The sequence below is a fragment of the Rhodamnia argentea genome, chromosome 10 (genome assembly GCF_020921035.1).
Source record: "Rhodamnia argentea isolate NSW1041297 chromosome 10, ASM2092103v1, whole genome shotgun sequence".
Lineage (NCBI taxonomy): Eukaryota > Viridiplantae > Streptophyta > Magnoliopsida > Myrtales > Myrtaceae > Rhodamnia > Rhodamnia argentea.
Genome location: NC_063159.1, coordinates 6,498,153 through 6,525,818, shown reverse-complemented (window position 1 = coordinate 6,525,818; position 27,666 = coordinate 6,498,153). Strand labels below are relative to the sequence as shown.

The 27,666-nt window shown below is 41.0% G+C and overlaps 1 protein-coding gene and 1 long non-coding RNA gene across 2 annotated transcripts; one reads left to right on the top strand and one right to left on the bottom strand.

The window, feature by feature from the left end:
- The first annotated feature begins 57 nt into the window (after positions 1–57).
- Positions 58–1,215, top strand: LOC125312638 (disease resistance protein RPV1-like). The gene has a single exon (XM_048271357.1). It carries the CDS (start codon positions 58–60, stop codon positions 1,213–1,215), a length of 1,158 nt encoding a protein of 385 aa, XP_048127314.1.
- A 7,152-nt stretch (positions 1,216–8,367) lies between these two features.
- On the bottom strand, positions 8,368–8,984 carry LOC125316748. Its single transcript, XR_007199829.1, has 2 exons — positions 8,831–8,984; positions 8,368–8,728 (listed from the first exon to the last, which is right to left on the bottom strand). It is a non-coding gene; the product is annotated as an uncharacterized LOC125316748 (long non-coding RNA).
- Between the last annotated feature and the right edge of the window lie 18,682 nt (positions 8,985–27,666).

Sequence of the window (27,666 nt, the reverse complement as noted above, 5' to 3'; positions counted from 1 at the left end):
GAACGAAGAACATCGGAAACGCAGTCCAATCTCATTGTTTCTTTTTTTTTTTTTCGGATGGCAACAGAGCTCAAAGTTCTCAACCTCTCGAATTGTCGGTCTTTGAGAAGAACTCCTGACTTATCCACTTTCAAAAGCTTGGAGATTTTATCATTTGAAGGATGCTGGCATCTAGAAGAGATTCATCCTTCTATCGGTGACATCAAGACCCTTGTCTCCTTGAATGTCGGGTGTTGTAAGAGACTGAAGGAGCTACCGGCGGGAGTTGGTAGAATGGAAAAATTGAGGGAGCTTCTCTTAGATCATACGGATATACAAGAGATTCCTATTTCGAGAGGTTGTTTGACGAAGCTGGAGACACTAAGTGCCTCGTCTTGTAGACGATTGGCTCAACTTCTAGAATCCATGGGCTCACTTGTGTCGTTAACTTTGTTGGACGTATCCGGGACACGGATTGAAGAATTTCCTGAATCCATTGGTTCTATGAAGGAGCTTAGGACTCTTGATGCCTCTAATTGTGTGTCGCTCGCTCGCATACCTAGCTCCATAGGCCATCTAGCATCATTGCAGTGCTTGTTATTATGGGGATGCCCCTCGTTGAGAGAAATTCCTGATTCAATTGGGAACTTGGCATCATTGGCGGAACTGCATTTAGCAAGGACAGCAATTGCGGAATTACTCGAAAGCATTGGAAATCTGCAGAAGTTGAGGATCTTGGACATTTGTCGATCTCGCGTAACAGAATTGCCTGGTGCCATTGGAATGTTGGCGGAACTCCAAGAGTTGAGAGCTTCAGGATGCAAAAATCTGAAAGGACTACCTAGTGAAATAGGCGAACCGGTTTCCCTAAACAAGCTTAATTTAGACAAGTCGGGCATTACGGGCTTGCCGAAAAGCATTTCTAAGCTCTCTTGTGTCCAAAACCCGAGGGTTCGATATTGCCAAAAGCTTCGAGAAATACCGGAACCGCCCTCCGGCATAACAACTCTACGTATCACCCGCCGTAGTACATCCTTGCCGCATCTTTCCCAGCTAACCCTTCTCAAGAAGCTCACTCTTTGTGATTGCCCTTGGCTTGAATATCTTCCAAAGCTGCCCGTTGGGCTATCAATGCTTTCTATTACACGTTGTGGAAAACTGAAAGCGGTGACGGATTTGTCGAATTTGAAGCACTTATCCGAATTGTATCTTGAGGAGTGCTATGAGCTAACGTAAGTCACCGGCCCGGAAGGTTTACGATCCCTCTATAACTTACGGTGCACGGGAATGCCCTAATATATCATGGCTTGATGGTGTCGAATCCTGTGATTCTCGCATGCTCGACATGATATCGAGAACCGACTTTTAGATTAATAACCTCCGTGTGCAAGTTACGTATTCGAAGGTTGTGGTTGCTCTCTCGGTCATCTACTAACGTGCCTGTTTTGTTTACGTGGCGTGCTAAACTTTTATCTTCTTTTTGATTCTTGTATTGCCGTAATTCGTCGGGTTCTTCAAGCTAATTTCGGAGGGTGTGAATTCAATAGGCTGCAAGTCCGCAAGAGTGAGTTCATAGTTTCATTGTCATTTTTTATTCTCTATCAACCGTCGGTTGTGTTGAGTTTGATCCTAACAAGATTCACACCGTTTATGCTGTACACGATTTATCTTCCGCTCATTGTTCATTCTAATGTTCGCTAGGCCAATGCGGATTTTGTTCTAGTGATGCTCCGATTCAACTTTCTGGTATGCAAGTTTGACTCCTGTGCTCTCTAAATTTCTAATGATCTTGGTCTTCATGATGTAGGAACCGCGAATTTTAGAGCCGTATTTTATAATTTCGGGCCAGAAACATATATGTATTCCAAATAAGCTTATGAACTATTACAAGTTTCATATGATATTGTGGCAAGACAACTAGTAAAAGAGTTCAAAAGCTTTAAGGAGATAAGCTCAAAGAGGCATCTCACTTTATGGTATGTCGAATTCTTTGGTCCTGTCCGTGTATCCCGCACACAACAATTATTTTAAGAGAAGCGAATGTCGAATTCAAATTCCAAAAATTGTCCCACACATATCTTAGTTTAATGAAAATTTAGGATCCAAGAAAGTGTCAGGTAACGATAATTTGGATGTCCAAATGTTTCTACTATGACTAGCTATTATGAGTGTAGTATAGGTTCAAACTCAAGACGAGGTGAAAGATCTCGATATGGAAGTGAAGCTAGCATAGGATGTGGTGATTCTCTATACCGCTTCTCCAGCTATTTACAAATTTGTCCTTGCTTTCACCAATAGTCTTTGTAGGCGCACAAACATCACCAATGCTATAGCCTATGTCCACCAGAAAAAAAGTGATATTTTTTAAGCCCATGAAATATAATGTGTACTATTTATATGGTCTGCTGAACGGATATAATGAAATTTCCAATTTATCCATTATATGCAATTTACATTCGAAAACAGTAGGATGGACAAAGAAATTGACAAAACCAACACCTTAGAGGATATATACGGAGAAAAATAAGGCTGAAAACAGACACCAAAAGCGTTCAAATACCTTACACCTTAAGAATCGGTCTCAAATCTCTTCCAAGAATTGGTCGGAATTTGGTTGAATTGGACAGAAAAGGAAGAGAACCGGTTTAGTCGGATAATTGAACCGGTTTGGTCCGGGAGGATGAAGGGATACTGGGCCCGGACATCTAGAGCTCTGATATCAAGATAAAAAATAGGCGGAAGCGAGGATCGTGTCACGTCCGCACATTTAATAATGAAGAGTCCTTCGCCTATTTATAACCTTTATAGGATAAATCAATAATATGCACAATCAAATCAAATTGAGACAATTCATAGTTCCAAGAGGCTTGGAGAATCGTGAAAGATCGATATGAGAAATCGCTTGGTTATTTTCCTATTATTTCCAATAGTATTAATAAAACAGAGTAACAAATACGAAGTAATGATCTCCTTAGGCTTCATAAATAATAATTTTTGAGTTGAGAGAATTAAAGCATCGCTCCCATCGATAAATAATAACAACAATCATAACAATAATAATAGTAATAAGACATGATATCATCTGCCGTCGACCTCACGGTAACTCTCACGCGCCGCACGTGGGGATGGCTAGATCCCACAAGACGTGGAATTTTCGCACCACCTCCCACGTATCTTCCTTGCCTCTTGCAGTTTTCGTTTTCTTTTGTACTTTTTGGTCGATCCTCTTGCAGTTTAGCAAGAGCTCTAGTCTTTTGTCCTCTCTCTCTCTCTCTCTCTCTCTCTCTCTCTCTCTCTCTCTTACTTTCCTCCCTCATCACATCACAAAGCAAGCAGAAGACCTGCAGGTCGCATCAATGGAGCGCTGCGCTTGGCCGAAGAACCTCTCCTCAATGAACATGTTTGTTCAAAGAAGAATTTCAGACCAACGTGTCTGTTCGAATACGGAAAGGTTTTCATACAAACATGTCCGTTCAAACCATGCCTGTTCGAACAAAACACAAAAAGGTTTCCATGTACATGTTTGTTCGAAAAAGTAAAGATAAAAAATAATAAAACTGATGAGTAAAAAAAAATAGGAACATGCGCACCCGGCCTGAACTGAACAACGCTGGCCGGCGGGCTAGCGGCGGCGCACGCGTAGGCCGACCTAGCTTGCGTAGATCCTCTCCCTTCCACAAAAGTGGGGTGCCCCTTAGAGCCCAAATTTATTTGTGAGGTTCCAATATTTAAATCCATCTCTCCACTTCTATTTTTCCTATGTGGCACTCTCCATCCTTTACTCTCATTCACCTCTTATGGGACTTAGAGTTCAAAGTCCCAACAGTTGAGTAGGCACGGAGAAAGCATGAATAGTCGCAGACAATTGCCGACCAAAAGAAAATGGAGAAGAAAATGATGAGGACTTTCCTACAATAGCATCCAACACCATCGGTAGAAGAAGTTTGGAATAGGAAGTCGTTAACCTGATAGTCCGACAAGATCGCTTATTATTTTTGACTACACGATCTCCCAATCAATGAATATTTGATGCAAAACACGTGGTAATAGTGTGTGGATCTACAGTTGAGATTGTATTGTCGTACCGTCAGGAAAATGCTTGTTTTTGCGGAAAAGGACTTTGGATACACGGACAAGACCGAACCTGAATTTGATAGACGAAGGGTACCAATGGAGCACATATGATCAGCAATCGATTCCCAACTTCGAGTTGCCCGAGTACTTCACAAATGATACATCCAGTTTTCATTAATTTCTCTCATTGTAGAAATTTGGAGCTCTATTCCATTTTGAAAATTTGACAAAGTGCAGAAGCATGGTGTTGATATACATGGTAGTTTGTGGTTTGGAAAATAGTTTCCAGAAACAACTCATTTTTCGCGAAACAAATAGAGCCTAAGCATCGTATATCCACAAAACCGGGGATGGCCCATCCCTTTACATGACCACTTACCGACGACGCCACACTTGCTTGGTCAGCACACGCAAATCCCGCTCACTCATCCTGGACTCACCAAGCCCTAGGTACTCCTTTATCCCCTTAAGTTTCAACACTAGCCTCATTGCCGAACAAGACGTCAATTCTAATTTTCTTTGAGAAAATGATCATCGCATAAGTTTTTAGGATCGTGAAAAGTAGGGAGAGCCGTGAGTTGAGGTGAGTGCGTCGGGGGTGTGAGGTCGGAAGAGCAGAGGAGGCCATCTGCCTTCACTCTTCGTTCAAGGTAGGACGTGCGCTTCATTTGTCAATTTTTTGTTTTTGTTGTAACTCCTCCATTGCACGACCGACCGTGGAACCAGAGTCGAAAGTCGGAGTTCACAAGTTTGTCTCACCCTTCCGAGCCTTGCAGACTCGCCCCTCCGGTCCACCAGTTCACTGAAGCCGATCGCGACGATGGGTGCACCTTTGATGCTACACGTATGCACAAAATGAGGCCAGCCCTTTTGTTTTGAAATAGAACTTTTCCTTGCTAGGTCCTTATTTAAAATTTTCCTCGACCTAACAGTAAATCGCACGCGCCGCGCGTGGGGATGGCTAGATCCCACAAGACGTGGAATTTTCGCGCCACCTCCCACGTATCTTTCTTGCCTCCTGCACATGACCATGTCCTCTTTTGTCCTCCTCAAAAAGCCACTCTCTTTTCTCTCTCTCTTCTCACTTTACTCCCTCGTCCCAAAGCAAAGCACAAGACCTGCAGGTCTCATCAATGGAGCGTTCCGCTTGGCCGAAGAACCTCTCCTCAAGCCGCAAGCACGCGATCAAGGAGCTACTCAACGGCCAGAATCCCGCGAAGAGGCTCAGACATCTCTTCGATGCTCACTCTCAAACTGGCAATAACGCAGCGCATACCTTGTTTGCGGAAGATCTGATCGTCAATGTCCTCAGGTCGTTCAGCAACACCCTATCCCCATCGAGCAGCGCCGCCGAGTCCTATGGGGCCGCCGAGTCCTACGAGGTCCTGCAGGTCCCGACCAACGCCTGTGTTAGGTCCGAGGTCTCCGGGGAAGTCTCTGAGGAGAGCATCAAACCCCCACCGGTCCCGACCAACGCCTGTGTTAGGTCCGAGGTCTCCGGGGAAGTCTCCGAGGAGAGCATCAAGCCCCCACCGGTCCCGACCAACGCCAGTGTTACGTCCGAGGTCTCCGGGAAAGTCTCCGAGGAGAGCATCAAGCCCCCACCGGTCCCGACCAACGCCACTGTTAGGTCCGAGGTCTCCGGGGGAAGTGAGAGCATCCACACCCCAGTCCCGAGGTAATTAAGGGACAAAATTCGTGGGGTTCTTTTTTCCGACTTTATTTAAGTGGAGTTTCGCGTAATTCAAAAAACCTATTAATTTTTTTTTTTTTGGAATAACAATTACATAAAATGTGAGCATAACATGTTTGAAAATGACAGTGTGAAGATATCTTGAAATTTAGGAAAAATAGAAGACGTGAAAAGGATCATTTCACTGTTCATATGGTTTTGGGACACAACTTGACACTTGATAGATGATGATTGGATTATAGCGAGCTTGCCTAACTTGCAGAGAATACAAGTTATTTATTTATTAATTTTTTGTTTGGGCAGAGGATGAAAGAGGTTTTATATGTAGCAAAGGCTCCTTTTGTTTTCTAAAAAGTAATTTAGAGATTTTTTTTTAATTTCCAGCTTTTATTTCACATGAAATAAATTAATAAAAAACTATTTTTCACTGATAAAAAACACATTTAAAAGTAGGAAAAATGATTTTGAAATCATTTTTCCATCCTATTACACTCTTTCACATTCCTTAACTTTTTGATTTCTTTTTCTTTCTTCTCTTCCTCAGCAAGGCTTGGTCAAAATATAGTAGCATAGCAAGAATGTGTTCTTGGCCGTCCGGCAGAGAAAGGAAGAAAAAACCAATGGAAGAGAATTTTTTTTTATAAAATATATAAAAAAAATACAAAATTATTTAAAAATTTAAAAAAAAATTATCAAACAATTTGAAATTTGTTTTTAAAAAAAAAAATTATCCACGTTAACGCCGGCCGTACCACGTAGAACAATCGGGTCCACGTCAACGATTTTAGATCAAACGACGATGCAAAAAATCAAATGGGATTTGCCTTATCAAACATTGGAAAATATTTCCCAGTTCATCTTTAGGTCTCAATGAAACACTGAAAAATAAATTGTCATTTTCCTGAAAAATAACTTTCTGGAAAATATTTTCCAAAAACGTCATATTTTTTGCGTAACAAACGGAGCCTAAATTATATATAAGGGTCTAAGTAATTCTAATATGAAACGGAAATTAATCATTTTTGCGCAGAGAGACTTCATATGCATTGACGAGACTGGACCAGAATTTGATCGTCGATGGGCACCAAAGGAGGCCATATGATCAGCAATCGATTCTCAACTCCGAGTTACCCCGGTACTCCACAAATGATATATCCATTTTCATTAGTTTCTCATATACACTTTTTACTTGTTTTCTTGTTAGTTAAAATATAAATATGGGTCTAAGTAATTCTAACATGAGTTGGGAATTCCTCATTCTTCCGCAGAAAGACTTCGGATACGCGGACAAGATTGGACGACCATAAACGTGTCGACGACGGGCATCGATGGAGGAAATATAGGCAGAGAACGATGCTCAACTCCGACTTCCCCATGTACTTCACAAATGATTTACCTTTTTATAAATATCTCATATATTATGAATGTATTGAGAAAGAAAACACTGTATAAAGTAGAGAGAAATAAATTGTTGCTTGATGTTTAGAACAAATATTATGTGGGTTCTTTATCATAAGCCATGTCTTCAAGTTTAATAAGGAACACATCCATTCTGTCAACTTTGCTTCTGTCGTGATCAACAATTAAGCAAATAATGTGCTGTCGCTTATGATTAAAGCTGTGTTTTGGAGGGCACTTGCAGGAACTACTTCAGTTGCATTTTCGAGATGGACCGGGGATGCCAAGCGACCAAGCAGGTTCACAAGATAAAGGACGACCCACCCGTTTACAGGACCATATACCAAGGCCACCACACTTGCAGGAACCTCCCCCTCAAACCGCCCCTGCTCATCCTGGACTCACCGAGCCCCAGGGACTCCTCCATCCTCGCCCGTTTCAACACGGGCGTCGCCCCTGACCAAGATGACGACTTCGAGTAATGTATCTATTTAAGTGGAGTTTCGCCTAATTCAAAAAACATATGAAATTTCTTTTTGGGAAGAACAATCACTTATAAGGTGAGCATCACATGCTTGAAAGGGACGTCGTGAAGATTTACTAGAAATAGGGAAAAAGAGAAGATATGAAGATGATCATTTCGCTGTTCATACGGTTTTGGGACACAACTTGACAGATCATCATTGGATTATAACGAGCTTGTCTAACTTGCAGAGAATACAAGTGTTTTTTTTTTTTTTTTTTTTTTTTTGGTTATTTGGGCAGAGGATGAAAGAGGTTTTTTACATGGAGTTAAATTCAATTATGGGTCTAAATAACTCTGGCATGCTCATTTTTCCGCAGAAAGGCTTCAGATATTGGGACAGAGGTGTGCTCTCATTTCATGGACGACGAGTTCTCATGGGGGGAACCCAGTCGGAAAAGTGATTCTCAACATCAACTAATGAAAGGGATTTATTTCCCAGAAGGGAAGTTTTTAAATGCAAACAAAGGATCTAGACCATCGTGGGGGTGGCAAAGCATACTTGTGGGCAGAGAGACTATAAAACAAGATGTGAAATGGTCAGTGGGAGACGGATCTAGTATTAGAATTAGAGAAGACAAATGGTTGCAGCGGGGCTGCATTGGAGGGCCAGGAAACCAAGGAGAGCCTCAATTTGTAGCTGAATTGATAGATCAGGAGTCCAAACAATGGGATGATCAGAAATTGACAAATTTTTTTGATGAAAACCTGAAAAGGGAGATCCTAGCTATTCCACTCAGTTCCAACATGACGAAAGACAAATTAATATGGACTGGCAATGGCTCTGGGGAATATTCAGTTAAAAGTGGGTACAACAAAGTCCACTCAGGAGTTTTTATCAATAACAGTAACCACGCATCCTCATCTTACCAGCCTCCCAGAAAGTTGTGGAATTCAATTTGGCTATTGCACACTTACCCAAAGATCAAGTTTTTCTTGTGGAGCATATGCAACAATGCCCTCCCCACGAAAGAAAATCTCTTTAAGAGAAATATTGTACCTGACCCACTGTGCCCTGTTTGTGGTCGAGCACCAGAAACATTGGAACACTTGTTCATCCTCTGCGAAGGCACCAAACCGGTATGGACAGATTCTCAGTTCAGTATTAACTCCTCTCCTCAAAAAATTACCAGAATCGAAAGGTGGATCTCACAGATACTTACCTCGGACTCTACTTCACTGTCGAACGAGCTTTTCGCTGGAATACTTTGGCGGATCTGGAAGGGCCGCAATAACCTGGTCTTCCAAGGGCTGAAGCCATGTCCGAGAACCTATTCAGAAGATGCAGAAGCAGACCAATTTCTTTTCAGGAGATGGAACCCACTCGTGAAAAATCGCAAGAAAGGCAAGAACGATTCACCTGTCCGATGGGTTCCCCCGGAGAAGGGGACCATGAAATATAACGTTGACGGATCTTGGATCAGCGATGCCTTGGAGGGATCGATAGCTGGTATCTGCAGGGACTCCGATGGACTAATTATTGACGGCTTCGCCGTGAAAGTTGAAGCTGGATCTGCCCTGGAGACCGAAGCCCTAGCTGTTCGTGAGGCTCTGTCGAGGATAGCGAAGACACGAGAAGTACATTCATCTGATCTGAAGGTAATAGTTAGTACTGATAGCATATCAGTTAAAGAGTGCTTATCAGACCAAGTTATCTGCCCATGGAATGCGAAGCCCATCTTGGAAGATAGTAAACAACTCTTGGCCCAACTCGCTGGCGTCTCAATAGTTCATGAGGACCGAGGGAAAAATCAAGCCGTGGATTGGATTGTGAAAGCTCACAGAAGGAATGCTCTCCCTAAGAATTGGCTGTCTATGCCCCCTCGCCCACTATGGGATTTATTGTGTTTTGATTCTGAACTTAATGTCTTTCATCCGTGAGTTAGTAATGAAGTTTATCTTATGACCAAAAAAAAAAAAAAAACATCAAATTCACCAGGTGCTTCACAAATGATAGACATTTTCATATATATATATATATGAAGTAGAGAGAAATGAAATTCATTCTTGCTTGATGTCTAAAACAAATATTATGTATCTTCGCTTCAAATTAGGAAAATTATCAAGAAAATCTTAAATATTTTGCCCTTTTCTTCCTAAAACTTTTTACCTTTTCTTGATTCAATCCTATTGACCGGCTAACATGGACACTAGCTATTCTACATGGCACTGCCGGACCAGATGTGGACAATTTTAAATAATATTTTTTCATTATTTTTTTTTTCTGTTTTTCCTTTTTCCCTTTTCTCTTTTTTTTTCCCCTCTGCCGGATCGGGCGAGGGCAGCCCTCGCGATAATCCATGACCACTTCGCGAGAGTTTAGTTAATTTGCTTCTTTGCGCTGATGTTGAGTTGTGGCGGCACCATTTTTTTGGTACTAATTGAGTCTAGGAAATTAAACAGCTCCACGGCCGGATAGACAATCGGATGTGAGACCAACATTTATGCTCTCTCTTTTTATTTGCACAGATGGGCACGGCGACAGATGACCCGAGCAAAGGGGATGATGATTCCGCAAAATCGTACGACGCGGCGAACATCTTCGACAACAACAGCGGCATCTTCTTGGGCTTTGATCCAATGAACAATTTTGATGCTCATGGCCTTGTCGGGGGGGCATGGCAGGTACCCCACCATTTTTGCAAATTATCATTTGAGTAATGCTAGAGATGGCAAGACTCGTACATGAAATGGATTTATTTAGTAATTGGGATATGGACACTAGAAACCCTAAAACTTGTTGCGAAAATGCAATTAGGTCCTAAAACTTCTAAAAAGTGCAATTAAGTCTTAAAACTTGTTAAATTGATAAAATTAAGTCCTTCCGTTAACACCGTCAATTTTATTAACGGAAAATGCTAATGTGGCATTTTTAAATTAATTTCTCTATCCTATTTGGCATTTTTTTTTATTATTTTCTATTCAGATCTTCTTTAAATTATATTAAAAACTAAGAAAGAAGAGTTAAAATTGTATTTTAATAAACAAAACAATGGAAAAAAATGAGAAAGACAAGGCTCGCCGGTAGGGGTTGCCACCGTCACCGCCCATCACCGGAGGGGCCGACGACCTCCGATGGGCAAGGGCAAGGGCAAGGGCAAGGGCATCTAGATCTGGGTGACACCGGCAACCCTCTCAAGGTCCCGGCCAGGAGTCGACGGCGACGATCACATCCACCCCTGCAGATTGAAACCGCTCCCTATCGATCGGAACCAAAAAAAAAAAAAATTCATGCGGTATTTCTCGTCTCACCCTCTTTTCTTACGCCATCACTCTCTTTTCGACTACGTCCGCTTCGCCGACTTCCACTGCTGCCCACTGTCTCCCGAGACCATCGCCACCCACACCCCCCCCCCGGCGTCCACCCTCAGCCGCCGCCGACCACCGCCTACCACGGCCGACCACCGCCGGCCACCTCCCATCACCAACCTTCGCCGGCCACCACCCGGGATCAAAGCCGGGCCGCCCCCCATCACCGACCTCCGCTAGCCGCCACCGCCACGACCACCGCCAACCGCCAATCATCACCCATTGCCGCCCACTAAAGACTGCTGCCGACCGCCGCCCACCGCCACCCAAGACCGTCGCCATCTATTGGTGCCAACCATCACTAATCGCGAACCATCGCCGACCACCGCCGCCATCGCCCTTCGCTGCCCACGACCAATGCCACCACCCGCTTCCGCCAACCTAGGTCTTTTAATGCTTATTCTAGTTACTAGGTGTTTTATTGCTTACTGGTTCCCATAGCATCTAGTTCCTATGTTGCGTCCGGTTCCCAAGCCATTGTTAGTTAGGTGGTTCTTGAGTCTTTAATTCCTAGTCTATTTTGTATATTATATTCCCTCTATATAATGAGACGAAATCTCGGATGTAAGGCAGACGATGATTTTGATGAATGAATATACATATGAGAGTTTGCTTAGCTTGAGTGAATATCTTTAGAGGTTGGATAACTTCCTAGTTTCTTTATCCTTGAAGCGTGGATCATTCCTCGGTGGTGAGCCAAAAGGCTCTTTATCCTCGGCTGGTGATATCTTTAGGCCTTGATGAAGAGCTTTCTCACTCCCAAAGTCCTTATCCTTGGCGGGCGTCGTCACCTTTAAGCCTTGGTGGAGAACTTCGTCAATCCCGATCTGTATTGTTAGCTGGTGTCGCATCCTTTACGCCATCGGTTTAGATCGTATCTACCCAGCATTTTTGCGTCATCCATCGATACTCCTTCCATGTACACTCTGATCTCTCCTTGTTTCCTTCATCTATCACTCGAAACAAAATTCGCGCGCCCCGCACACGCATCACAAGCCGCAAGCACGCGATCAAGGAGCTCCTCCATGACCAATGGAGCACGGATGATCAACAATCGATTCCCAACTTCGAGTCGCCCGAGTACTTCATAAATGATACATCCATTTCCTTTAATTTCTCATTGTAGAAATTTGGAGCTCTATACCATAATGAAAATTTGATAATGTGCGGAAGCATGGTTTTGGTGTCCATGGTAGTTTGTGGTTTGAATGTGTGCGAGTGTATGTGGGTGTATGGTATAGTGGGTGTAGAAATGGACAAGGGACAAGGTAGAGGTATTCAAGCGATAATAGGCTATGGGATATGAAAATATAGTTTCATAGTTTTTATATGGAGGAGTACATATGGTGTAGTTGGAATGGTGAGGGAGCTAAGGGATACGCACATTAGTGCATGCTCCCCACACCCAACACGAATGATTCTAAGCTATATTTATAGAGCATTCTTCTTTGCAAGCTGGTCTTCTTTACATTCCTTAAGCTGTCTTATTCATCCAGTTTTCTAGATTGTTTAGAGAACACGGATCACAGTTTCCAACACTCATATAGGTTCTCTTGTATGTTCTGTTATAAGTTAAGACTTGTACATGAGTCTTAATAATTGTAACATGAATTGGGAATTACTCATTTTTTTTCGCAGAAGGACTTCTCCTTCATGGACACAAGTGTCTTCATTTGGAGGACGGGTACCAATGGACGAAATATGGGGGGAGACCGATTCTCAACTCCGAATTCCCCAGGTACTTCACAAATGATACACCTTATCATAAAATATCTCATCTATTGTGAATAATTTGTTATAAAGTAGAGAGAAATCAAGTCTTGCTTATTGTCTAAAACGAATAGTATGTGGGATCTTTACAATAAGTCATGTCTTTTGTTTAAAATATTCATGCCTCTCTCACGATGAAACAATGAAGCAAATAACGGGTGATTGCTTCTGGGTTTGGTCGCAGGAAGTACTTCAGGTGCGGTCACAAGATCAACCAGGGATGTCTAGCAACCAAGCAGGTCCAAAAGGACAAAGGATGACCCCCACCCCTTTACAGTAAAACATCCGTTGAAGTCATGCATGAACGGATGCAGATGATCGCCAACCCAAGAAGACAGATGAAAAAACGTTGGTAGAATGATGCTGTATTTCTTAACTCTCGTTCGAAAAGTGATTACATACGGCAGCCAAAAATGGAAGAAGCCTCAATTCCTCTAACAGCAATTAACATGCTGAATGCTTTTTTAGACCTTATCAGATTCAGACCATGTATTGAGAGGATAGCCTCCCATTAAAGGGAAACAGCTGTGCGAAATGTAAATGGAGCAAGACCTAATTCTATCTTTCAGCGGGGATGCGTTCTGTGGCTTTCAAATCTTAGATAATGCAAATCATTTTGCACCAAACTGATTCAGATCATCTCATGCATTGACCCAAGATTCTATCTTCGATCCAACTGCTCGGACAGATGGACTCGCCGTAGGGACATAATTGCTGGTTCGAGGGTCTGGCTTTCCGAAGAAAGTGGGACGGAGATGACATAGATAAAAGGGTTTTCTTCTACATGTCGCATACAGTCTGAGTAAAGTTTGACTCCCATAAAATCTTTCTTTGGCAAAGTTAATTTGAGGGGAAAATTACACCGAAAGTTCTAAACGCTTCTCCAATGTCCAATCAAGTTTCTGAACGTGTGAATTTTTGTAATCAAGTCTTGAATGTTTTGAATCAGGTTTAGTCAAGTCTTTCCGAGAATTGTTTAGGCAAATATGTTGATGTGGTACACTGAAATCTCTCTCTGGTCTTCGATATATTTATTTTAGAAAAAAATTGGCTTAATTAACTTTCCTCAATTTTATTGATTTTTCTTTGATTATTTATTATGTATTCTCACGTGACATCACATTAGCAACACATATGCAAGAATTAATTAAGAAACGGCATGCCGGAGTCCGGCATGTCACGTAAGAAAATTTTGTTGAGAGCTTGCCCGAAGTACTGAATTGGACTCTATAAAAAAAAAAAAAAAAAAAAGGTCTACATTTGGCTATGGATGTACTTTTTATACTCATTACGTGTATTCCATATGGTATACGAATCTTTTTTCGAACTAAATGTGTACACGACTCTATTTGGACTATTATTGTGTCCATTGTCAGTTAAAAAAAAGAAAACTTTACATATTTATCGTTGGATAAGTGGCAAGTATTTTTATGGATTATCTATTGAGATTATTTATTAAGTAACTTTGCCCCAAACCCTACACAGCCCAAGTCAACTCTCCATCCCAATCGCCTATAGTTCACAAAATATTCTACGAAATACAATCCAGTCCTAATCAAACCTATTTAACTTGTTTTACTCATCGTTTAAGCCTTTTACTTTCGTAAAGAACAATCAAGGCCTTCCTACTTTTACTGCTGATTTGAATTCTCGGTGTGATAGCGAGGAATTACTTATGTGGCGAATTTAAATTAATACTTTCCAATAAAAATTTGAGTGGCGATTTCGATTTTTCATAAAAATCTATTGGTTCGTTCAATAGAAAAAGTACCAAAAAAGTTCTAAACCTATTGCATTAATATTAATTCAGTTATAAACTTTTTAAGGACCAATTTAATCCTAAACTTTTTGCATATGTACCATCTCGGTTCATCGTGGTAAATTTTGATCGAAATCGCTGACGTGGACACCGGACGTTTTACGTGGGTATGGGTTGACATTGACATTTTTTAAATATTATTTTAAAAAAATTAAATTCTTAATGACTTGTTTTGTTTTTTTTTCTTCTTTTTTCTTTTCACTCTAGCTTTGGCCGCCGAGCGTCGCCAGAAACTCTCGCCTAGGGCCTTCGTGGCTTTCCGGAAAAATATTTTTCATGAAACAAACGGAGCCTAATAGCACTTGATGGAAGAACTATAATTGATAAAAACGGAATCACTCTCGACAAAACGAGAATCGAAAATTACGACCAAAAAAAAAAAAAAAAAACTCTAGACGGATTACAGCACCCGCATGAGAGATTTGCGCTAGCTAGGTTGACTTTGGAATCGCAAATAAATTCAGATTTTTCCACTAATCTCATGCTAACGCAGGTGTCAAAGTTGAACGTTACGGAATTCGATTAGACTAAACTGAACGCAATGGAATCGTATAAAAGTTACAATAGTGTGTTCCGAGCTCTGTGAGCATCTAACTAATTCGCATTATAGCACTAATTCTCCGGTCCCGCGAACTCGAAAAAAATGCGCAAGGTTTCGTGATATTATAGTGCTTGTTATGACAAGAACATATCAAAATTAGAAGTTAAAATGTAAGACGGGCTAAGTCATATGGGCTGGTCGTACGTGGGTCTCTAGTCAAAGCCCATCGTTGACTCAGTTAGCGGGCTGGATTCAACGCGAGTGGAGAAGACGAGATTACAACTACAAGAGTGTCCAATGCCAATGTATCTAAATACCAGTTAGGTAATTCTCCAATTTTTTTAGCGGAAAATAAATAATCTGAAGAATATTTTTATAATAATAATTAATTGTATCGCTTACAAAAATGAATAAATAAAAAAAATTCTCGCCGTCCGTTGACGCCTAAATTTTGATTAATCTATTTTTTGCATAAAAATTATAAAAAATCATCTCACATATTTATTTTTAGCGTACATTGCATTGGCATATAATCGGGCAAGCAGAACACTTAATTTAGCATGCGTCTAGACTAGGCACGGGATGGAAAAATACACCGAGAAGATTTGAAACTTCAAGGACTGTATTGCAAATACTTAAAATTTCGTGGACTGTATTGCAAATACTTGGAACTTCAGGGACTGTATTGCAAATACCAAAAGAAGATGATGAAGGGAAGATGATGAAGGGAAGATAATGAAAAGAAGATGAAGAAGGGAAGATGATGAAGGGAAGATAATGAAGGGAAGATGAAAATGGAAGGTGAAGAAATGAAGATGAAGAAGGGAAGATGAAAATGGAAGGTGAAGAAATGAAGATGAAGAAGAGAAGATGAAGATGGAAGGTGAAGAAATGAAGGTGAAGAATGAAAGATGAAGAACTTTGCCTATAAAAGAGAGAGCTCTTGAGAAGAGTTTTAGAAGGGGAAGTGGAAGAGAATTGAGAGAGAGAGTAGAAGAGAATTGAGAGAGTTTTTTTAGGAAGAGTGGAAGAGAATTGAGAGAGTTTTGAGAGAGTTTTTTGAGAGGAATTTTTAGAGAGGAAAAAGAGAGTTCTTGAGAAAAATCAGAAGAGAAAATTCGAGAGTGAAGAAAAGTGTTTTAGTCGAGCATCATCTTCGACGAGTCCCGACACATATTTCGCCCTCGCAACCCAACAACGCCATTGCTTGCCATTTTCGACGACAGCCGCGTTCTTCCAGCTCCGAGATCTTGAAGGGAACTATAACGTGTATGTGAGTAAGATTTTGTGTAATAGAAGGTAATCCTTTCCATCTCGATCTACAAAAATGTAATCGTTTGGTGTGAACATTCGTTTGTTTATTTTAGACATGCCACGTGTTCCAAATTTTAGCATTATTACATGTTAATTTATTTCTGTAAATACTCGTGATTGGCTGCGTTTTCTTTCTTTCTAAATCACCCATGGTGTATATCGTACAAAGTTCAATGTTTTACATCCCCATAAAAAGAAGAAAAAACCAAAAAAATTGCATCTTTGAATTTCAAGTAAAATCCATCAAAATTGCCAAATCAAATATTTTTCATGAAAATGGTACCGAAAGGGCGTTAGAGAAATCGACGTAACCAAATCCCCCGAATTCAAAATCTCCGGTTCGCGGAAATAAGATAGTTTTCTCCCGCTATTTTATTTAGGTTTCTAATCAACCTACCGAAAATGATTAGTGGCGACTCCAATTCAAAACACGTTGCATGTTAATTATTTGAATCTTAAGTTGCGATTTGGTATGGACTTGGGAGAGTCCGAGTTAGGTTAGTTAATTAATTAACCTGATAATCCATTAGCCCGAAAATAAACTCGTTTATTTTTTTAGAATGTCGCGATAGCTTGGCGACTCCACTGGGGACCCAAAGAGGACTTAGGCCAGATAATTTCATGAAAAAGAAATCACTTGATTTGGTAAACTTTGGTTGAATTCTCATTCTTAGGTGTTAAATGTTTTTGCAGATTGGGAGTTATAAGGGGAGGAGTGATCGGCTAACCCTTTGTTTTGCAGGCTTGGTGAATTAGAATTGTGATTTAACTTTTGAATCATTGAAGCGGTGTTTGCCTTTAATTGTTGTGCATGATTTATCGTATTTGCACTACACCGCACACAACCCGTGACCGGACCTGGGTCACACTAATAGTTTTAAGATGGTATTTAGATGGTTCTTTAACCTTGGCGGTAAGGTTTCGCTAAAGGTTATCCCATCCGGATCCCGAAAATTTTTCCAAAAAATGGCTCAAGGGTCGTTCTCATACACGTGAGGCTACGATGCATGAGAATTGCCCTTGTCGACCGAACCAAGCCGAAGTGATTGGACCCGACTAGTCATGACTATTGTACGCGAGGTTGCGACTAGTCATGATGACTGTGCGCGAGGCTGCGACATGTCGTTTCGTTCATCATTTCACTTTGCAAAAGCCTTTTGGATAGATAGAATAAGATTTAAACTCACGATTCATGCGCATGTCTTTGTGATTGACATTTTCTTCGTATGAGAGGTAATTTCTTGTCTCTTGTACCCTGTTATCTCATTTTTATTTTGGGCCGGTCCATGGTTTAGGTTGATTGTTTAGAAGTTTCATTGTCTTATTTCCAATTTCGCACTTTGCTTCCGCAGCTTTTTACAATTTCATCAGTTGTCCTCAATTCTGATTTGGCTTATTCCTGTTGTGCGATTTTTACTAAATTCTACGATCGAGTTTTGAGTAAGTGCCAAACATGAAAGTTGTAGACCTATGTTTCAACTAATATCTTACAAAATTTCAGAATTAAATTCATAATTTAAGATGGCCCTTCGTTTTTTCAACAACATGCGGTTATAACAGTTTTCTGAACGTGATTTTTTTGGAAAGACACATTAAACTGATTTAATCCGTGCATTTTTAGTCTGATTGGCCAACATAAAAGTTGTTCATCATCTTCTCAACTACAAGCTCGTAAAATTTGGACGTGTTTTGATCAACGTACGAATTAATACGGATTTTTTCGTAAAGGCGGACAAACTGAAAATTGCATGTTCTAATCCTTTGGTCATAATTACTTTGTTCGTTTGAGTCTAGAGGGATGCCATGGGCTGGCTCGCTATTCTTGCTCCCTGTACTCATTTTGGGTTTATTACTGCGTACAGGTAATTTATCACGGATCCTCCGCATATTACCCGATCGGTCGCGAAGAGGATGGCCGACATTAACGCCGCCGTTAGTGCTGCCCTAGACGAGAAACTTGGCTCCTTGACCGAGCGCTTTGAAGGGATGATGTCCCGAAAGATAGAAGAAATGATGGCCGCCTTCACCGCCAAACTTCAATCATCTGCCGCCAGCCCACCGCTTCCTGCTCTAGTTCCTCCTACGGACTCACCATGCAAAGTGTCACGAATCACCTTCAAAGGGTTAGAGATAAGTCGAGGAAGCACGATGCAAGTTAGGACCAACGCGACCGGACCATAGTTGACCGGAAGATCAATACCAGGAAAACCTACCGAGCAAAAGGTACCCGGCCACTTCCCAATCAAGAATACAGGCCATACCAACCTTCCGCCGGTGGTTCTAGCAGCAGACCGGTTGATCATCCCTACAAGTTTCCGAGCAACGGCGGAAGCTCAAGCTCAAGGAGTCGACGGCCACAAGGTGAAAACAAAGTGGGAAATCCGTCGCTAGTGTTAGCAAGTAACACTACCCAATTCGAGTATCAATCAGAAGATTACTTTGATGATGAGCTCACCACCTTGATCGGCCAGTTCGGAGCTGAAGGACCTCCAAAGTTGTGATCCGAATATAGTGATTATGGGTCCTCAAACAACAATCGTTGGAGTCCGATCCAAGACAAAATCAGTCAATCATTAGAGTGGCCAGTAGAAGAGGTGGAACCAATCTTGCATGAATACTCCTTTAATTCCATGTATAGTTCCCCTGCGTGGGATATTTTTTACTTTCTGGCTGTCTAGAATTTGTCTAGAGTTAAAGGGCGAATTTTCTCCTATCTTATCAAATGCGTAAGTTCCTTGTTAAGCTAGGCCCGTAGCAAATCAATTTGTGGACGACGCCCCTGAACGCCCGTAAAGAGAGATTCCGAATAGCCTTACTTGGGAGAATACGAGTAAAAGACCAAGCGGACTCAAAGATGGGTAACTCCGTATCGTCCCAATTGGCCCTCGATCATTTCAAACTCTAAATTATGCTTATTTTATTCTCGACAGTGGATTGCCAACTGTTTTGAGAACAATATAGCAAAAAGCGAACCAACCATGGACGCCAACATCACCACAGCCTAGTGGTTGGGGGAATGACAGTGGTCCGAGGCATCCCAGGTTCGATCCCGGGATTTGGCATCAATGTACAAAGATTAATAAAAACCTTTTTGCTTCGCAGTTCAATGCCGATTGAAGCTCAGCCTAGATGGTTACAAAACCGGAGAGATAACATCCCGGACATACAATCCGATCCAGATGAATCGATCTTTTCAAATTCAAAGTTTGCAAGGAATACGTACAAGGGTAAAGCAAGATCGTTTCAACTCGTTTAGAACATGAGAACGTACATTGACGCTTTCCCTTTTGATTTTTACAGGGGTCACCGCCTTTTCAGATAGGAAAGTATCCATTCTCCCCGAAAAATTAATGAAATGAGAAATTCCTAGAGCCTTTGACAATCTCATGTCTTGAACCGGATAATGAAGTTTTGCAACTCATTTGCATGAGCAGGGGCAACTCCCGATCCACGCCCCTAAGAAGTTTCTTATGTGCTTGCGAATTCTGTCCACCAAGATAAAAAGTTGCTGCATTTTATATGCTCAAAAACACTCATACATTGCATAGTTTGCGCATGACTGTTCCTCATGTTTAATTTACCAACTCTGAATAAGGAACATGAACCGCATAAGATACATCGAATGTATGGAATGGGGCACGACATGATGATGTAAGGCAATCCTTTCCCAAACACGTCCAATTTTTTCAGGCGAGATGAACGGTGGCAAAATTCCGCATTCCCCGAGGTAAAGAGTTTTCTCGCGAAAGGTACGATAACCGAAGTGACGGAGGCGTTCATTTCTCTATCCCAAACACTACAGGTGATCCATTGATTACCCTTTTTGAGCGGTGGTTTCATTTCTTTACCCCTGTCAAGAACCACCCCCACATCGGGGTCCGGACGAGTTAATTCCAACGGCAACACAAGGTAAATGGTTAGAAATTTTCTTGCTGGGACTAACATTAATCTTCGGGTGTTTCTTTGCATTTATACTCGAATTTTAATTCAAGTGCCTTAGGATGATGAAGAGCATTCACTTCTCTATCCTATACACTTCATTCTTTGCATAGCCCACTTGAGCCTCGCAAATTCATTTCTTAAACCCTTGTTGGTGATCATTTGCTCATTCCAAAGACGAAGATAGCATTTTCCCAAGGATTAGAATTGGAGATGGTCGGGTCAACGAGACAATTCCCGAATGGACTCATTTCTTGTATGCTAGATTTTTTATGTTTACATAATTTTTCTTTGTAAATGTTTATGTTTGTTGTAATTCCCGGTTCAAAATCATGGGATTGTAAAAAAAGGAGAGGCAAACTCAGCTTAAAGGAGAAGGGCCCGCTCTCGAAAAAAAAAAAAAAAAAAAAAAGTAAAATAAAGAGATGTTGAAGAGCTCTCAAAGAAAAAGGAAAAGAAATCTCTTCTCGAAAAAAAAGAAGAAAAAAGAAAATGAGAGTCGGGAGTAAGAAAAGCAAAGGCCGATCTCATACGAAAATTTCAAGCATAGGAAAAGCAAAGTGCCTACCAAAAGTAAGGCCAATGCACATTCATTTGTAAAGTACTTCTGAATTTTGAATGTACATTTTTGCCCGTTAAGTTGTAAATTCCATGTACATGTTTGCATTGTGTCTCTTGCAAATCCTTGACACACTTGTTGTGAAAAAAACTCCCCAAGAAATCAGTTTGCAAAGTGCAATTTTCAGTAGAAATCTACCATCCCTCATTCAATGATGGTATTCTTTCAAGACATTTCCGAAGACCAAGATCGGTGACTAGTCGATGATGATCACCAACGTCAAGCCCCTTCTCATTTAATTTCGAGCCAAAACGAGCCTTTTCGTTCCTCGCTCCCCAATCCTAGCCTACGTTATAACCCTCCAAAGTCTCTTCCGATTAGGGCACTTGAGTTAACGTAGAGTTAAATGATTTTAAGCATCACTCGAAGAAGTTCGAGCAAGATTATTTCTCTCATTTTTGCAGGATTCTTGACTTGTAAATCCGGAGCAAATGATGAAGAAATTCATTTCAGCAACCTTGACTCAACTGGAGTCCCCTTTGTAAACCTTTAACCTAGCTCTCATTACGGTCCTAATCAAGACCTCCCGATCGACTCGATCGTATCAATTGCGAGATTACTTGGATCCTTATCGAATGCGATGATGGAAAGATTGAGTGATTTCTCTTGAATCCTGCAGACAGGATAAATAGCTTTTCTCGAGAGTGAGAGAAAGCCCTTTCGGACCGAAGTCCCCCCATTCAGCTCACATTCGAGGTATTCGTAATGTGAGAACCTCCCTAGACAAAATTGGTAATGCAAACTTGACAGAATGGTTATGCATGAACCATAGTATGAGTGATTGCATTATACTCATTGTTGAATATGTTTGTGTGTGTTACCTCCGACATTCTATGATAGGTAATACATTCCCGATGTTCGAGTTCCCTCCCAAGGTCTCGAAATTCTTCCAAGGATTATTGAATGAGCAAGTTTTGCTGGCAAATGCCTACCAGTGTACGATACAAAGAATCGCTTCGTTCCTTGATTAATCGTTTGGAGAACCCGGGTAAGTTTTCCGAACCCCTTTTCAAATTAACAACTCTTCTCATGATAGTTGTTATGATTCAATTCAGCAATATGCCCCTTTTGTACTTATCGATTCCATTTGATGGTGCTCCTATCAAATATTGTTCAATTCGGGCAATATGCCTCTTCCGTCAAGTCGTGTAGACATATGCACTGGCGATCTTGACATCTTATCAAATCATAACGACGTAGCTTTTATGGTTTCAATCTCGGGACGTGAAGACATATGCACCGGCGATCTTGACATCTTATCAAATCATAACGACGTAGCTCTTATGGTTTCAATCTCGGGACGTGAAGACATATGCACTGCGATCTTGACATCTCTTCAAATCATAACGACGTAGCTCTTATGATTTCGGTATCAGATCACGAAGACGTATGCACTGGTGATCTTGACCTTTAGTCGGCTCATAATGACATAGCTCTTATGATTTTCGGCTCCTTTATCAAATCATGAAGACATAAGCACCCATATTTTTGATCCAAACCAAATCATAACGACGTAGCTCTTATGATTTTGGTTCCCCTTTATCGAATCGTGAAGACATATGCACTGGCGATTTCGACATTTAATCAACTCACAACGACGTAGCTCTTGTGAACTTGATCCCACTTCTTTCGACTCACAACGACGTAGCTCTTGTGATCTCAAACGACACACATATCTTGCGCTGTCTTGCATTAGGGAGAAGTCTCCGATAACGGATAGGCCAAATACCTTAAAATCCTTGCATCCGCAAAAGAAGCTTGGAAATTAAGAGAACCATTAGCTTACGAGAAATTTGGTAAAACAGGTATTCTTGTATGCGATCCATGTGCAGGTTTCTCTAACATGAAAAAGGGAAATTATGACACGTGTTATTTACGACTTGCATATCATGCATCACTTCATTACATAAAAAATGGGATTAAAACTCTCGCCAAAAAGTTCATCCATAATTTGCACCGTCAAAATTTAGGATTCAATTTTGTCTTTGAGCGGAACCTCTACGAGCCTCCACTCAAAGAGGGGCAGCTGTTGACGCCTAAATTTTGATTAATCTATTTTTTGCATAAAAATTATAAAAAATCATCTCACATATTTATTTTTAGCGTACATTGCATTGGCATATAATCGGGCAAGCAGAACACTTAATTTAGCATGCGTCTAGACTAGGCACGGGATGGAAAAATACACCGAGAAGATTTGAAACTTCAAGGACTCGTATTGCAAATACTTAAAATTTCGGGGACCGTATTGCAAATACTTGGAACTTCGTGGACTGTATTGCAAATACCAAAAGAAGATGATGAAGGGAAGATGATGAAGGGAAGATAATGAAAAGAAGATGAAGAAGGGAAGATGATGAAGGGAAGATAATGAAGGGAAGATGAAAATGGAAGGTGAAGAAATGAAGATGAAGAAGGGAAGATGAAAATGGAAGGTGAAGAAATGAAGATGAAGAAGAGAAGATGAAGATGGAAGGTGAAGAAATGAAGGTGAAGAATGAAAGATGAAGAACTTTGCCTATAAAAGAGAGAGCTCTTGAGAAGAGTTTTAGAAGGGGAAGTGGAAGAGAATTGAGAGAGAGAGTAGAAGAGAATTGAGAGAGTTTTTTAGGAAGAGTGGAAGAGAATTGAGAGAGTTTTGAGAGAGTTTTTGAGAGGAATTTTTAGAGAGGAAAAAGAGAGTTCTTGAGAAAAATCAGAAGAGAAAATTCGAGAGTGAAGAAAAGTGTTTTAGTCGAGCATCATCTTCGACGAGTCCCGACACATATTTCGCCCCTCGCAACCCAACAACGCCATTGCTTGCCATTTTCGACGACAGCCGCGTTCTTCCAACTCCGAGATCTTGAAGGGAACTATAACGTGTATGTGAGTAAGATTTTGTGTAATAGAAGGTAATCCTTTCCATCTCGATCTACAAAAATGTAATCGTTTGGTGTGAACATTCGTTTGTTTATTTTAGACATGCCACGTGTTCCAAATTTTAGCATTATTACATGTTAATTTATTTCGTAAATACTCGTGATTGGCTGCGTTTTCTTTCTTTCTAAATCACCCATGGTGTATATCGTACAAAGTTCAATGTTTTACATCCCCATAAAAAGAAGAAAAAACCAAAAAAATTGCATCTTTGAATTTCAAGTAAAATCCATCAAAATTGCCAAATCAAATATTTTTCATGAAAATGGTACCGAAAGGGCGTTAGAGAAATCCGACGTAACCAAATCCCCCGAATTCAAAATCTCCGGTTCACGGAAATAAGATAGTTTTCTCCCGCTATTTTATTTAGGTTTCTAATCAACCTACCGAAAATGATTAGTGGCGACTCCAATTCAAAACACGTTGCATGTTAATTATTTGAATCTTAAGTTGCGATTTGGTATGGACTTGGGAGAGTCCGAGTTAGGTTAGTTAATTAATTAACCCGATAATCCATTAGCCCGAAAATAAACCCGTTTATTTTTTAGGTCGCGACACCGTCCATGAAAATGTGTAGAAAAATTGTTGTTGAAAATGAAGACGTTTTTCATTGGCTAGTTATTTCAAGCGATACAAGTGATTAATTCGAGAAAGATGTTTTCCAAATCACTCGTTTTTTGAGAAACAAATGGAGCCTAAGGATGAGTTTGTTTCACTAAAAACTAAAGATTTTAAAAAAAATTTTTCATTCACGCATGAAAATAGTGGGTTATGAATTGTTTTCGATAATGAAAATAATTTCCGTTGACTATTTTTTTCTAACGATTACATACCATTTCCGAAATTTTTCCGTGAAACAAAACGCGCACTAAATGAGCAAAAGGCTCTTTTGTTTCATCGAAAATGAATGATTTGGAGAGCATTTTCTTAGATATTTCGCTCGTATCACTTGAAATAATTGGTTGATGAAGAATGTTTTCCTTATTGATCAACAACAATTTATGTCTAAACCTTTTTGTGGATGATGATAATATTTATTATTTATTTTTCTATGCGATACAAGTGGATATTTTCAGGTAGATGTTTTTGAGATCATTCAATTTTCGTGAAACAAATATATCCTAATATCCTATTTACTTCCCCTTAGTTTACTAACAAATTTCGAACGTATTACAAGCATAAAATCTTCTGAATGCATTGTAGTAACTCGGTCTAGGATGTATTTCCACGTGTCAAAAATCCGGATTGCGAACCCATGTCAATTCATATTCATCATATCGCAAAAACATTGCTTTTTTCCTTTATTAAAATAAGCTAAAAATGATGTATTTTTGTAACGACTCGGACTCTCGATCAACCCGCTTGTTCTGATACTATCCGTAGCAGCCCAACCTTAAACCTCGACTCCGATACCTTAACAAGTGCAAGTCGCTTACCTAAAAAAAATAATCAACGGAAAGGGGTGAGATAAAATCGGTAAGTCAAAATTCTCAATCACCGACTAAACTATTAAATGAAGTGAGCAGGCATCGGTAAGCCACGAAGGACGAAACACTCAATAGTCAAACCACACTACTCATCATGAGGATTTTTCACGTGCCAAATACGCAAAAGATGTTAATGTATGGCATGAAACCATATACGCACGATATCGTCTCGTTCCACCACAGAGACGGATCCAGATCACACGGCGGGACCCCCAGGATCACACGGCGGGACCCCCCCAAATCACACAACAGGGTCTTCCCATACACTCCATGGGGTATCATTCATCGGGCGCGAGGCTCATTCATTTGAATATCACTCGATGCAATCTCATGAATGAATGCTTATGTTATGCAAAGTTCAGATTATCAAGGCATGTTGTTAGGCAATGCGACTTATCAAACGCATCCATTTTTTTTTATAGCATCTCTAGTTTAGCCATGTTAGCATTAACTGCAATCCACCAGACTATATATTACAGGTCACTAGCTAGGTATTACCTAACCAATACAATGATCTCATTAAAAGAACCCTAGCTACTAGAGCTTACTGGCTCACACGGTTCTCAGCCTTCGCCAATGCCTTAGCTAAGCGTAACCTGCCCGTTTCCACAGCTCATTCATCCGCCGAATTCCCACCTTTCATTGACTACCCCAAATGGTACCTTGCTGTCGCTTCCAGTCGCTACCGCAACCCCGCCTTCCATCCTCAAAAGCCAAAACATGTTCATTCAATGCTCGATTTTCCTGTCCAGCACCGCGAGTCGAACGTCTCACTTGACACCGCTCCACACCAAACCCGGGGCTTGCCGAATCAAACCCATACAACGTGTAACAATCCCGTAACATCACTGCCCCTAGCACAAGCCCTTCGGCAGCCCTTCAACATCCTAGTCGATACCACAGTTCCAACACTGACACTCGGCAGCCCTTCACCACGAGCACCTCCCATGCTCGCCCAACTTTCTACTCGACCCGAAGAACAGCAATGACTCCAGTTTTAACGCAAAATTCCACACGCAGTCTCAATTGAACCTCACACAAAAGAGAAATCTGCGTTTGACTGCACTGGAAGTCCACCTCGAACCACCCGACTCGAACGCCAACCCATTTTGCAGCCGAGTTCCCCCTTTTTGTTGTGTCCACATTCCAACCCTCACATGCGCACCCGGTCGTTTTCATTTACTCACCCACCTTGCTGCTCCCCACCAACAGGCCTGAGCCCACTCAGCACTCCCTCGTCGCTCTACCCCAAAACCTGACACCCATTCCACAATTTAGTGAGTGAGTTAGAGATCGACTTGCCTTGGGTCTTACTGCGCACTTGGGTTTGAGATTGCCAATCCGATTCCTCCTCCAATGAAGCTGCGGATTCAACCAGGAAGGGGAAACGAGCAGTAGAGCTGAGAGAGAGAGAGAGAGGTCAGTGGCCTTTGGGTGATCTCACCAAGAGGCACGCACGAAGAAGAAATAGCAGTAGTAGGTGGGCTTCATGTTCGACGATCTAATCGTCTTCGGCTGTCCAAGATGGCGGCCAACAGACCAGGCCCACAACCAGTTCCAGCGTGGGGCTTAGTGGGCCCACGGCTGGTATCAAGAATTTAAAAGGTGGACCAGTTGCCTGTGTGGGGCGTCACAATTTTACATTCATATGTGTTATTAACCCGAAATTAGGCTGTTGACCTAAAACAATAATTTTCACTGACTTGGATTTATATGCATGCATACATACATACATATATATTTTCGGTAAGGATGCTTCTCCACAGACTTAAAACAATGCCATTATTAATAAATTACCTAATTGATCATAACTTTCTTTTCGCATACCGCGTAAGTAATTGATCTCAACAATAGTAATTTATTGTGATAATATTTCGAAAGGTATTTAATATGATCAATTCAGTATTAAATTTTTCAATTTTACCTTGAAATCTTATGACGGCTTGTTAACGTAGTCCTTCCAATCAATTTGACCTAGAAATGCTTACGTGGATACCCGGCTAGCGCTAACCAACCACCTTACATGGCATGGTCGGTGTTGATATGGACAATCTTTACAAATTTTTTTTTTTGAAAATTTTTTTTTTCCTTCATAGGATTTCCTAGCATAAATTACAAAAAGGTCATCCACGTCGGTCTTGGCTATTCCATATACGATGACCGACGCCGACCGGCCCTCTAAGCGTTTCCCGTCAAAATTGACCGGAAGGTATACATTGACAAATTGACAAAAGATTTAGAGCCAAATTTGTAAATTTGAAAAGTTTACGACCAAATTAACTGTA

Coding starts and splice junctions, on each gene's coding strand:
- LOC125312638 (XM_048271357.1), top strand. CDS start 58: ATGGCAACAGAGCTCAAAGTTCTCAACCTCTCGAATTGTCGGTCTTTG.